The following is a 14,257-nucleotide window of genomic DNA, read 5'->3' on the forward strand; positions in this document are numbered from 1 at the left end:
TAAAATTGGGGCTGGGGGATCAGTTAGTTGCAATAAGAGCCATACAATAACCTATGGGAAAAAACAGGGAAGATTTCAACAGCAAAAACATGCCATTAATAGAAAGCACAGCTGCAGTAATTCCCCAAATACCTGGGAGAACTTTTTTTACCTGGCACTGAAAGGTGGTTAATGGTGGCACCAGACAGAACCCACCAGGGAGATGTGAACTGAGTCGACTTTGCTGGCTCACAGCCCTGTCTCATCACCTGTGTGCTAGCTCTCCTAGAAAGATTGGGCAAGGGTCATAGCTCAGTGGTAGAGCTTTAATGCAGAAGTTCCCAGGTTCAATCCCTGGCATCTCCAGGTAGGGCTTGGAGTGATTCACTTTCTGAAACACTGGGCAGATGCTGCCAGCCAGTGTAGGCAGTACTGGCTCTGTATAAGGCAGCATCCTATGTTCCTGTGCTTTCACCTAGCATCACTGTAGACTCAGAGGATTGGCCCTAGTGGGCTGTTCTTGATGCGAGTTCATTGGCACACTTGAACCGGGGCCTCAAAATGTGCCTAGGTGGCATTCTTGCTGTGTGTGGCACCAGAAGGCCATCAGAGAGGCAACCTGGTGTGTCTGCTGGCAGTGAGCTGTGCACTTACTTCCTCTTGAGGCCGTTCTGCATCCCAGCTTTTTTCCAGCCCCCATGTGAAAACAAAGGGGACCTTGTCCAGCCCCCCGAACTCCTAATGAATCGTCTAGCCTGTTCACAGAGGTACACAAAGGCCTGTTTAGGCAGCCCTGAGAGCCTCAAGCACAAGCAGTTGGGTCCATTCCAAGCATCAGATTAAAAGATCCCTAGCCCCCTCCTCTCTACCCCCCCCCAATGAGCAGGCCTTACTGCCTCAGCCAAATGATTCAGGAGGAAAAAACATTAGAGCGCCTGTTTATCCTGCACCAAGAATGAGGAACCTGTGGCCCTCCAGATGGTGCTGGACTTCTTAGTAAAGCAGCTTCCAATGCTGGCCATCTGTGGAGAATGTTTGAGGCTTTCTGCAATGGATGGTTCCCATTTCCTTCATGCTTGGCTCAGAATGTGTTGAAGGAGTGCATTATAGGCTCCCTACCGCTCAGTGCCCGCAGCTGAATTGCATGTTTAAGCCAGGCACAGAGCTGGTTCTCTCTTCTCTACCGCCCCCCCCCCCCAAAAAAAAATCCCAGGTGCTTTGGCACAATCTCAGCACAATCAGCCAAGGAATTCTTGGCATTTAGTTCTGTTGCTTACCTTAAGCCTTTGCTGGAGTAAGTGGGTTTAAAATGTACATTCTCTAGTACTGTGAGAATGCAAGTGACTCAAAAGGGTAAAAAATGAATAAACCATGTACAGTTATTGATTATACAGTTATTGGCTGCTTGTTGAGACTTGTTCAAGGGAAACTGGCCTTGGTGGTGACTTCTGCCTATTGATACATCGAGGCACTGTTGCCCGATTACCATGCTTATCGGCAGGCCTTGGCTTATGTCTGCAGGTGTGCAGAATGGAATCTAGATTGAAACTGTGTGATGTGGGGGGGGGGGAACCCTTCCAGTTCTGGGGAGGATGTGTTTTTAAAATAAGCACCTGGAGAAGGTTTAGGGCACTGGTGGAGAACCTCAATCCTGTGAACAAAAGGTGGCCTTCTAGGCTGCTCCACTTACTGGCTCTGCTTCACACCTGAAATGTGTTGGCTTGGCTTGGCTTGTCCTTGAACTCTGATTCTGCTTGCTTCCATGGATGGAGGATGCAGAGGGAAGTGTGAATGTGTGTGGGAACTAGCCTGCTGTACTAAGCTAAAGTTTGCATTGCTTGCTCTGCCCCCATTGGCCTGTGGCCCTTGGAAGGTTTTCTAGGAGGGAATGTGGCCCTTGTTCCCCACCTGTGGTTTAGGGCTGATTCTCTGTAAAGGGTGACTTAAGACTTATCATGGGCAAGCGCATCTGTGCATTGCCCCAAGAAGATTTTTCTCCCCACCTTCTTTCTTCCTACCAAGGGTGGCATTTGGCCCTCGCTGGACTACAGTTCCCTTAATCACTTACTATTGGCCATGCTGGCTGCTGCTCATGCGAGTTGAAGTCTATTGACATCTGGAGGGCCCCAGGTTAGCCACAAAGTGGTGAGAGTTCAGCTCCTATTCTGTGCTTGAAATCCCCCCTCCCCATTTCATAGTACATTGACAGGACGTGCATTGAGTTCAGTCACCACTGCCAAGCCTTATTGTGCTCTTGGAAAAAGCTCCTGCTAGTTGAAAGGATCTGTACAAAATTCTCCAGGCCAAAAAATCCTCTTAATTTTTGACCTTGTAACCTGGAAAAAAATGGTCTGATTTATCCTACTGGGGTCACACCCACCCACCAGTATTTGGTATTGCTTGGGGACAGAGTTTTGCCCTACTTAAAGCAAGCCAGTGAACTGGACATGATGTTTAGGGCTCAATTTCCTTCACCAGCCATTCTCTGTGCATTGCTGTCACTCCTATCTGCCCAGTCTTTTGACTGCAGCCTGTACTGGCTTCTCCCTTCTGCTACTCTTCTTGCATTGCAAGAGGCCCGGAGGGGGGAGGAAGTGAGTGGACTGGGCTTTGGCTTTTCAGCGTTAGAAATTCCATAAATGCACATTTCCAGCAGAGAAAGTGGGAGCAGCCAGCTCAGTTCCAAGGTGGGCGGGATGGTTTGGCCCTGTCTACTTCCTTTTTTTCTATTAAAAAAATGCCTCCTGATTCTCTGGCCCAGCTTCTGAAAACTTTGCCTGACCCTGATTTGCAGATTGTATGGTAACTAGTTGTGCTTGCTGAACCTAGGGAGTTGCGTAGCTGGTGCCTGTTCTGTGTTGGCGGTTGCTTTCCTCACTTATGGGGTGCTCCAGCTCTGCTACCCCCCTCCTGTGCTGCACAGATGGGGTTTATTGGGGCTGGCTCAAGACTGTTTGCTGCCTGAGGTGCAGGATAATATGGTCCCCTTCTCCTAGGTTTCCATGTATACTAAGCCAATTACTGTGATGTGCTGTGGGGGGCAGGGGAGGCTATGCTTGGGGTTGGTCCAGGGACTGTATCTGCTGCTGAATGCAGCATCTTACAATTGGTTCATCTGTTTTCTTTCCCTAAGGAATCCTGGGAATTGTGGTTTGAGGTTGCTGAGAATTCCCAAGCTGAGTTCCAGCCTACAATTCCCAGGAATCCCTAGGGAGCGAGGACTATGATTATAGCAGTCCCATTGTTGTGGTGGGTGTGCCTTCAATATTTGGCAGAATGTAGCAACCCTGTCAGATGGGTGGCATGTAAATATATTATTAATATTAATATTGCAGTTTGCATATTTGCAGAGTGACTCACGGATTACAGTTGAGAAAGGGTGCTTGCTTTGTGATGGAAGTGCAGGAGGTAGCGGATTATGATCCAAAGAAGCTCATTGTGTACATGGACGTAGCCAAGGGAGGCGGGGGGGAGCAGCTGCCCCCATCAATAAAAATGAATACAATACCATACAAATACCTTTATTGGCATTGCAAGTTTAGACATTTAAAATCCGTGGGATAAATTTAAAAAGGACATGAGTGAGGCTGTCTAGGGTCACAAGACACTCAATTGTTCTGCTTCACCCTGTCTATTCCCTAGACTAGAGGGGTGATTCATTAAGAACCCTTTCGGGGGAAATCAATACATACCTGAGGTTCTGCCCTCCCCTAACAAAAATCCTGGCTACAACCATGAGTGTGTAAGTCATCTTTGAAACTTAGCAGAGCCTAGTTTTTGTCTCACCTGGATGGGGGAGCGCTGAGGAATCTCTTGTATGCAATTGGCTTTTTACAGCTTGGAAAGACATTGAAAAGTATGGAACGAAAGGATGATTAACAGCAAATTGGGATGAATGTTAATTTTTGCATAACTGACCCGTAAACAGACCCAAGCAAAAACTCAGTAAATACCAGACATAGTCTAACCGCTATGTAAGCTTTGTGCAACCAAATCAGGATGAATGAACAGGTCTTCTGGAAGAGCCCAAGGTTTTTAGACATGACATGGAAGTGATTCCTATAGCCTGGGAAGGGTGGCTGTTAACTGGGTGGTTCCAGATGGGGCTTGCAAATAGATCAGAGAAAAGATGGGCGTTTGGCAATGGTGTGGTTTTGTTGTTGTTTTGCTTCTCACATTTGGCATTGGGAGTTGTAGTCCAGCCACATCTGGAGGCCCACAGCTTTCTCACTACTGTGATAGACTGATCACCTTCAGAGGGGTAAATTGGCCTGTTACCTTCATTTTCCTAGGCTGGAGGAGGTGCCGTTGGAGGTGCTGAGGCAGAGGGAATCCAAGTGGCTAGATATGCTCAACAACTGGGACAAGTGGATGGCAAAGAAACACAAAAAGGTGAGTCGCTGGCCAAGCGTCGGGTGATGGCTGTTGCTCTCTTCCTCTTTCTTTCACCGTATTATGTTTTTTAACACTTGCTGAACATTCCTTTGCCACATTGTCTTCTGCTATTGCCGCAGTTGATGTGTAGAGCCACTCTTGGGCAGGGCGATACATCCTGTGACCCAATCACTACAGACTTTACCTTTCCTCTGTTTCCTGTGCTCTTTGCTTCCTTTCTTTGCCAGAATGTTAAAAAACAAAACAATTTGCAACATGAGATAATCACATGAATAAGTTAGTGCACCAAATTTTTTTTGGGGGGGGGAGTGTTGTTTCTGCGCTCCAGGTTAGGACTCCACCTTCCCAGGTGTTCCGTTTTAGCAGCAGATCACCCTGCTTTTCATAACATCTTCCACATCAAGGGCTTTTGGCAGTGTATCATGATGATGTATCCGAAGGGCAATCAGACTGCCTTGCCCTCCCACAATTTCCCCTTTCTGCCTCTTGCATTTCAGCATCTTGATTGAGAGCAGACTGAGCACTCAAACAGGCAAGGCGGCCTGAACTATACTTCTACCCAAGGCAGGCTTCCTGATGCAAAATGTCTCCCTGTGATGAGGGCTCAGGGCTTGTGTTGCCCTGCCTCTGTGTGTCAGCGAAACCCTTTCTGCTTTGATCTGACTTGGCCATGCTGCAAAGCTTGCCGCAGATTGCTGGGAAAGGCTTCCAGTCAGCCTCTTGGCAGGGCTTATTATCCTGAATCAAAGCTTTTGTTTACACAGGCTGGGAATCCCGGGATGTACTTAACCCGCTGTGGGCTTCTTTATACTGTCAGTTTATCCCAAGATGATAACATTTGGATTTGTGCTTGCATGGGCATGCAAGAGTCTTCCTAACCTTGCTGGAATCGGTAACTCACACCCTTGTCCATTCTCTATATGGACTACTAATGCATGGCACATATAGAGCACTCTTTGATTATCTCATTTGTAAAACACCCCTGTTAGGTAGCACCATATGCTGGATGAAAGAGGGGGACAAGGAAAGAATGCTTAAGTCCTGCCTGCTAGGTTGTTGTTGTTGTTGTTTATTAAATTTATATACCGTCCTTCATTCAAAGTTCGGTTCAGATACAACACTCATGATCAGGGACATACTGAAAGCTCATACCCTCACATTCCCTTTGCACTGTAGGAAAAACATCAGGAAGAACTTTCTGACAGTAAGAGCTGTTTGATAGTGGAACAGAAGGTGGTGGATTCTCCTTCCTTGGAGGTTTTTAAGCAGATGTATGATTTGGCTGAGATTCCTGCATTGCATGGGGTTGAACAAGATGACCCTCAAAGTCTCTTCCAACTCTACAATTCTGGGGTTCTATTTTTTTCTATTTAGCACAAACCACACTTCACCATAAACATCTGAGCCATGATCAAACTGCAGTGGCTGGTAGGATAGAAGGCAGGGAGCCAGGGACAAAGACAAGCAGAGCCAGCTAATTCTGGTTTTGATGGCATTCTCTCCCCTACTGAGCTCTGCAAAGGTAACACTGAAGCTAAGGTTTGCCACCCGCTGGCAGAGCTGGTGAGGGCTGGCTGAGATTAATGGGGCAGTATTTTATTCACCCTCGTGAACCAGCCTCCACTGATCAAACTCTGGTTCACAATTCTAGCCTGCAGAATGAGAGTCAGGGGCCTTCACTTGCATGACTTCTGAATTGTGGTTTGGTGACCAAATAGAGCCATCTCTACTGGTTGATAATCCTCACTGACTTCCATGGCAGTGACTGCAGTCCCTCTTAGTTGGTATGCTGACCAACTTGGCCAAGTAAAGCAAACTCATTGATAAACCTCACAAATCCATTGTGACATTAAGCAACCTGCAGTGATTCAAGATACTTGTCAGACGGAGCTTGGCCCTAAGGTGCTTCTTAGGTCTTCCAAGTTTTTTCCTGTTCTGGACTCAAATAGTAATAATTTTTTTAAAAAAGCAAAATCAAAAACAGTAGGAATAATTGTGGCTTGATGGTAAGGCTAAGCATTTCCTGTTAACATTTCATTATTGGTCTTAGCGCCCCCTCCTCAACCCAATCATTGGGGCGGGGGGGAGCAGCTTAAACACACAGACTTTGTGGACAGGGATCTCTCAACAGGACTTGTTATCCTGCATCAAATCCCTTGTATGCACAGGCTGGGAATCCCCCCTTTTTTCCTGTTTACACTGTCGGCTCATCCCATGATAACAGCTTCTGCTTTGTGCAGACAGAATCTGCCATCCCTGCCAAGATCAGTGACTCTGTACCCAGAAATTCCCAGGGATCCTTTGTCCTGCTGGGCCTTTTAATTGTTCTGTCTCCCTGCACCTCCCCCATGCAAAGCTGGAATCCCTCTGCTTCCCTAATCGAGAGGAGCTTGGCTCAGCTTTGTTGAGACAGAGCTTTCAACAAGCGGCATCCAGTTAAACTCCTCCTGTCTGTTTCCTTCCTGCCTGTGAAGTCACCAAGCAGGATAACACTGCTGTGTGTGTATTTTGGGACACTCCCTGGCACTTTTGAGCCTGCTGTCCTACCAGCTGTGGCATAGGACAGGCTTAGAGCTCCCCCTGCAGAACCTCCCTTGGAGGTGATCAGAGTGGGCTTTAAGAGTGCAGTCTTAAACTGGAAGAACTAGGAACTTGGGATTGATGTGGATAAGCCTCACCACGGAGCCAGAGTTTGGAAGGTAGCGAAAGTAGCCATAAACATTCTAGCAGGTTGTCTTACCCAAAATACTTTGATCACTTCTTACACAAAAATCCCTCTGTTGTATTTTTTGGAGGTGCAGCCCAACACCCCCCTGCCGCCTTTCTGGAGAGATCAAAGGTGGGAGTGTACGGAGATAGAAACCCCAACTGAAGTGTAATCAGATTGGTGAACTGGATCAGTGTCTGACATGCCTTGTCAAATTGTGTAGGGCACAAACTAATAGCTTCTACACGATACCAAAGGCTCGTCTGGTAAAGTCCCTGGTTTTCCATGCAACCATGAAGACTAGGAACTTTTGTCCTAAAAACCCATGCTGCTTAGGATTTTGTAGGAACTATTGAAACAGACACCATGCTTCATCATATGGGGCACAGCCCTGCCCCACCCCCTTTCCCCAACTTCCCTCTTAAGTAACGAGAGGAGTTAGAATGCAAGTAGCTTGGGGGCCTCTTATTTTTGTGCCCAACTTAACTTGTATTCACCAGCACAAAAGGTGGCTGGATTTTGCAACCTGAATCAGTGGTGCCAAATCACACCTGCCCCCACTTCTGTTGGGCACGGGGTGGGTGGGTTTAAAGGGACTGTGCGGTTCTCTGAAGCCTCCTTGGCCCTGGCAAGTTCTGCCCACTTCCCCAGGTCAGCTTTTGAATTTGCACCTGGCACGTCCCAGAGGAGGCCTTTCCCTTTGTGACTGCAAATTCCTGGCAGCACTTGCTCTGTCAATGTGCCAGCCCCACAGGGAGCCCATCGCCTCTACCGACTGTGTTTTCAAGCTCTTTCCTAGAATGGGCTGAACCTTGCTCCCTGTGGGGCCCTGACAACTGCAAACTTTTCAATGCTTCCCCCTTTCAGGCTGTCTGTTTCTTCTCCTGTGCTTTCCCTGGCTCCTCCTCCACCCCAACATCAAAGAGTCTGGCAGGAGGTAGGAGTTTGCATCCGAAGTTGCCTTTGGCACTAGCAGTGCAAGCCGCCTTTCCCACAGACCCTGGGATGGGTGGGGTGGGGAGAGAGAAAGGTCTGCCTGCAACTGGTTTTCGCCGATGTGGACTCTTGTGGCAGGCCCTGCCTTAGACTGCTGACTCCTCTGTCTGCACTAGACCTTCAGATTTCCTTTTTTTCCAGCATTTAATCTCTGGCGCCTTCCCATAAATCAACTGCATCCCGTGTTGACTTTTCTCTCTGCCTGCCCACAGCCCCCCCCCATCCATATCCAAACATGCTCTGCTGTTTTGGAGTGTCTGTCCTTGATTTTTTTCTAAGGAACCCCTTAGCTTCCCACTCCCATGCAAATCTATAGTGTTTGATTTAGGGGATTGATATTTACTGCTTCCTATATCAAAGAAAATCTCAAGCCATTTACAGCAACTTAAAAAGATCACGAATAAAATGACAAACACAGAAAGATAGTAAAAAGAAATTCACATTTTAGAGCAGCACAGATAAAATATGCAAGCGTGTTGTTAGAGTTGGCAGCACCACTTTTGCTTCTGCTGCTGTCACCCTAGCTTAGATTTCCTGTAGAGTCGTCTTGTTGTTGTTGTGGCAGTTGTATTCTGCAGCACATAATAGTGCATTAATGGTGGATTTATACTGAACTGTCCACACATTGCTCCAGTTTATTAGCTGTTCTGCTGTGCATCCCCAGTGTTGCAGCAATACTGCTGCCTGGAGGGGCTCTCTTGTGCACTGCAGCTCAATGAAAGTAGGTGACCCCCACCCCTCTGAACTTTTGTGGCATGAAAAGTTACAAGGTTTTAGCAGGAAGCTACTGGATGTGCACTGTTGGAAATGAAGCAGTCCATCCAACTCAGTGTTTGTAAGTGCAAGCAGTATTGAGAACAAGTTCATATGTCACCTTTCCAGTACTGTCAATGCACAATAAAACAGATGTCTAGAGGGGGCCCTGAGTTCATGGTAAAGAGATAGGGGCCTTTGTATGGGCCTGTGAACTACTAAACACACAGCTGCCTTCTGGGTTTCATCCTACAAGCAACCCAGTCAGGCCTTGGGACGCCTGACCCTGCTTTCTGTGTTCGTGTGCAATTCTTGCATGCTGTGTATAATACGGCTTTCTCACACCTCTGCAATAACTCTTTTGCCTTTTCAGATCCGGCTGCGATGCCAGAAGGGGATCCCACCATCGCTGCGGGGTAGGGCCTGGCAGTACCTCTCTGGAGGCAAAGTCAAGTTGGAGCAGAATTCCGGGAAGTTTGATGTAAGGCGTTTCTTGAGGCGGGATAAGACGACCTCTCTGCCCCCATTTCTACAGTGCAGAGTTATTCAAGGGCATCTGCTACCGTGTGATGTGCTGAATTCTCGGTTGCTTAGATGGAAAAGTCCATGTGACTTAGGAGGACTGTAAAGATGCGTTTAACCTATTGTGTAATTCGGACCCTGCTCTGATCTTGTGAGGCAACTCACTTTTTTTTTTAAAGGGCAAAGTCTGCAAAAAGGCGCTAAAATGTAACCAAGTCTCTGGACATTGCACCCTTAACAAAAAATTAAACATGTCGTTTTGGTCTGAATAATTTCTCTAGCGCAAGTAACGAAAAGGGGTTCCTTCTCTGTGGCATTGTGCATGCATATATAAATGAGAACGAACATGGGCAGACGCAAAGATCAAGAGGTAAACACTGCCATCAGGGTTGATAGCCATTGATGGACAAATTGTCTGACCTGCTGTAAGGCAGCTTTCTCTGATCCTGTTATGTGCACCCTAGTTCAGGGATACTAGAGTGTTTTCTGCTTCAACCCCTCTAGTGTCAATCACAGAGGATAAAGCTGTCAATGGCTATGCTCTGCCTTCATAGTTGGAGGCAGTAATGCTTCTGAAAACTGGTTCCTGGAAGCCACAGCAGGGGCAAGTGCTCAGGTCCTGCTTGAGGGTCTCCCACAGACATCTGGGTAGCCGCTGTGAGAACAGGAGGCCGGACTAGAGGGACCATTGGCCTGATCCATCTGACTCTTCTGATGTTCTTATTGAGCTGTACATTTCCTCCTTCAGTCGTGGAGGGAGGTGGTGTTTGTTGTCCTCACCTTTAACCCACAGTGTCAACACTCCCTCATTTGAGAGTCTGTCTTGTCGTTGCACATCTTACTATTTCCCCCTGCACAAGGATCTCTTAAGCATCCACTTTGGTGTATCTTTAACAGCATCAATCCAGAGGAGATCACCTTGGATATTTGGGGGAAAACCTCTCCCAACAACTCATTTTCTATCACAGTCTCGCAACTAACAAAGTGGGTACTCTGTCTGTTCCCCAGGAGCTGGATTTGGCGCCGGGAGACCCCAAGTGGCTGGATGTGATCGAGCGGGATCTCCACAGGCAGTTTCCCTTCCACGAAATGTTTGTTGCTCGTGGAGGACATGGGTAAGCCAAAATGTCTCTCCTCTGGTCAAATACCAGCTGATCCTTATTGTTCAAGGCAAACACGTGGGCGCCCACCTTCCCTGCCCAGTGGTTTGGTGACCCCAGCGTTGGGCAGGCTTCCCAGCTTTTCTTTAGGTGTGTGTTGCAGGTTGCCTAGCGTTGCATTGCTGGCATTGTCTGAAATCTCTTTGGCAACCCCACTTGACCCTCTTGTCTTGCTGACAGGGGCTGAGGAAAGTGGATTAGCAGAGGGAAGTGACTATAAGGAAGTTCTCTCTGCCAGGTATTCAGGTTGCCTTGACCACCTGGGCACGTCTGGCATACAAAGAGATGCAGTTCTGGGCATGCCTGACAAATCTTTGGGGTGGGAGGGTTGCCTGGGGAGGGAAGAAAACAATACCCTTGGGCAAATAGAGGCAGTTCACTTTCCTTTCAGACCATGGAAGCCATCAGCTGCCATCAATCTGTTTTATTATTGTTAGAGATATTCACAGGGCTGTGAGCATTTGGTACAGTATTTCAGGTTACCTTTTGGCACCAAGGGCAGCTGAATCCTGCCGCCTCCGTGGCTCAGGCAAATAAGCAAGCTTGCATCATGATTTGGTGTGATTACATCGGTTGTAGTTCTACAACTTTGTACTCTTACCTCCCTCTCCCTGCTTTTGCTAGTAATGGAAAAGGGCAAGGGGCCAAAGTCTCAACTCTGAGCGCTAGGTTCCTTCCCTCTTTGGAGAACTGAAATTCAGCTCATGGTGAGGGACAAGGAGAACCGCTTTGAAATTTCATTGAGAGCTTCCAAGCTTAGCTAATCTCCAAGGCTCTGCCAAGGGAATGGAAATTCTACTAAGCAAACCACAAGCATGATTGTTTTCAGGTAGCCAAACGTGACGTTTTGTTTTTTGTTTTAACACCGCTTTTCAACCACTCAGAGCCCTTTCAGTAAAAGCAATCCTTCTTTGGACAGGGCATGGGAGCCTGTGGCCCTCCAGATGTTCATGGGCTCCCGTCTCTCCACAGCCAGCATGGTCAATGGTCAGAGATGCTGGGAGTTGTGGTCCAGTGACATCCAGAGGGCCACAGGTTTCCTACACTTGCCTTAAAACAACCTTGCAAAATAGGCCTCCCCAGAGTGGCAGATGGGGTGATTTGAACCCAGATTTGAACCCAGGACTCTGTAACCTGAAGTTCGTTCTGTGATCCCTACTGTGGACGTCATCTCTCTCCTGGCTTGCGTGCAATTTCGAGTCCTTGAGGGCTCCACTTATAAGCAGCAGACTTTGCATTCCCTTAGTTCTCATGCCTGTGGTATGGGTTGCTCTTTCCCTCAGGCAGCAAGACTTATTCCGGGTACTGAAGGCCTACACACTCTATCGGCCAGAGGAAGGTTACTGCCAGGCCCAAGCTCCAATTGCTGCAGTGTTGTTGATGCACATGCCTGCAGAGGTAGGTGTTGCTTTGCTTGGAACAGAGGTTCCCCGGTTGATTTCTTACATTTGTATCCCAACTTTACCTCAAAGGAGCTTGAGGTGCCATTCATAGTTCTCCCCTCATAGTTCAACCTAATCAACCTGTTGGGTTGATTCTCGCTTCCATCTAAGACGGGGATAGGGAACCTTTTTGGCTCCACAGGTCAGACCCTCATTGGACCCCCTGGCAGGCCAAGATTGTTTGGGTCAGCAGCACTTGGGGAGAGAAGGTGTTTCAGCCTGTGCTGTCTGTTTAAATTTGCTTAAAAGGGCGGGGGTCTCTGTGCTCTGACATGATCCTTGCGGTTCTTCCTGCAGTGGTACATCACACTTCTCTTATCTGGAGTCTGGCTTTGAAAGCAATTTGGGACCCAGTAACCGTGGCCCTGGATTTGCACCCCAAACTCCCGGGAATCTTTAGCCAGGCTTATCCATATCCACACAATGTATTGCATATCAGGCACAGCTCCACATGGTGAGCTGAAGAAGCCCCTTGTGCATTCCCCCCCCCCCCGCTTTGATGTAGTTGAAACAGCTGGAGCTGTCCAGGCAGCTGCTCTGTCCCAATGGCTGCTGCTTCCTGCTCTCTGTGTGCTGCTCACTTACAATGTTGCCTCTCTGGGAGCATTGGGAGTGAGTGGGGTGCATAAAGCAGCAATAATAATTGCTTAAGAAGGGAAAATTTTCTCTGTTGCAGCTCCTCCCATCATGGGACTGCACAGATGGGGAAAGCGGTGGGGTGGGTGTTAAATCAGTCTGCACAGTGACCACTTTGAATGCACGTTTGTCCAATCAGCTCTGTGCTGTGCTTCAGGGTGATGCCTTTCCTCCTTTTTCCTTCCTGCCCTCAGCAAGCGTTCTGGTGCCTTGTGCAGATCTGTGAGAAGTACCTTCCTGGCTACTACAGTGAGAAGCTGGTGAGTTAACTGGAGCAATCCTGAATGCCCCTTTTGACGGGGGCAGGCTAGCCCAAGGGATGGCAACTTCTTCGATCTTCAGTCTGTGTTGCCTCTTGTAGAATTCAGCAGGGAGGAGGAAGGGCACATGGAATAATAGAATTGTAGAGTTGGAAGAGGCTGCAAGGATAATCTAAGTCGAAACCTCCACAATGCAGCAAGCACAGTTAACGAATCCCTGACAGAGGGCCATCCAACCTCTGTTCAAAAGTTCTTCCTAATGCTTAGTCGAAATCTCCTTTCTTGTCATTTGAATCCATTAGTTTGGGTCCTCTGCTCTGGAGCGGCAGAAAACCAGCTCATTCCCATCTTCTATGGAACAGCTCTCCAAATATTTGAAGATAGCTGTTGTATCAGCTCTTTGTCTTCTCTTCTGCAGGCTAGCCACACCCATTTCCCTCAAAAGCATGCTCAGTGGTAGAGCATTGCCCTGGTTCAATCCTCTAGAGCTTGGGGAGAGACTGAAATGCCACAGAGGTGCTGCCTGTCAGTGTAAATAGCCCTGAGCAGCATGGGCCCAGTGGCCTGACTTGGCATAAGGCATCTCCCTATGTTCTTTTCGGCCTTCAACCTGTCATGTGACCAGCAGGAGTTGAGCATGTGGTCCTGTGACACCCCAGGCCTTTCCTTACCCCTTTGCCTGCCCTTGACCCAGGTTCCTTCCCTCTCTCTCTCTCCATGCGCAGGAGGCCATCCAGCTGGATGGGGAGATCCTCTTCTCTCTCCTGCACAAGGTCTCCCCTGTGGCCTACAAGCATCTGAGCAAGCAGAAGATTGACCCCATCCTGTACATGACAGAGTGGTTCATGTGCGCCTTCTCCAGGACATTGCCCTGGAGTTCCGTGCTGCGCGTTTGGGACATGTTTTTCTGCGAAGGTACCGTCTTGGGTGGGGCCCCTTGAATCGCTTTGCTAACTGGACCGGGGAGACCAAGGGGGTGAGGCACACTTGGCTGCATTAGGGTGAGGGATAATCCCAGCTTATCCTCCTGCCTCTGGCTCCACAACCATAGAGGGGGTCTTTTTATGCCCTGGCTGGGGGACCTGTGCCCCCCACCCCCCTGATATCACTGGACTCCAGGAGTAGCCAGCATCGCTAGTGGTCAGGGCTGATGTGAGTCCACGAGCGTTTGGAAGGCCGCAGCTTCCCAGTCTCTGTGTTTTAAGCCCACTGGAGAAAGTTTCCTTCTGGAACGGGCTACTGTTCCCAGGTTCCTTGATAACAAATTTGTCCTACTTTATAGCAGGCTCTTCCTATTTTTGCCTCTGGCCCTGCCTAGCTCCGGAAAGTGGCCCCCGGAAGGTTGTCCCATATCTGGGTAGGTCACATAAGTGTGAGGGTCTCCTAAAACTGCAGATGTGGGGCAAG

At 48.4% G+C, this 14,257-nt stretch overlaps 1 protein-coding gene across 1 annotated transcript in view; it reads left to right on the forward strand.

Moving 5' to 3' along the window:
• Window positions 1-14,257, forward strand: part of TBC1D10A (TBC1 domain family member 10A) — a 37,045-nt gene that overhangs the window by 17,203 nt on the left and 5,585 nt on the right. Inside the window, exons 2-7 of the mRNA XM_081841934.1 lie at window positions 4,272-4,371; window positions 9,204-9,311; window positions 10,361-10,467; window positions 11,796-11,910; window positions 12,785-12,850; window positions 13,576-13,765. Of these exons, the coding sequence (XP_081698060.1) occupies window positions 4,272-4,371; window positions 9,204-9,311; window positions 10,361-10,467; window positions 11,796-11,910; window positions 12,785-12,850; window positions 13,576-13,765 (686 nt within the window). The remainder of the gene's footprint in view (window positions 1-4,271; window positions 4,372-9,203; window positions 9,312-10,360; window positions 10,468-11,795; window positions 11,911-12,784; window positions 12,851-13,575; window positions 13,766-14,257) is intronic.

The sequence above is a fragment of the Podarcis erhardii genome, assembly GCF_964252035.2.
Source record: "Podarcis erhardii genome assembly, chromosome: 15".
Taxonomy (NCBI): Eukaryota; Metazoa; Chordata; class Lepidosauria; order Squamata; family Lacertidae; genus Podarcis; species Podarcis erhardii.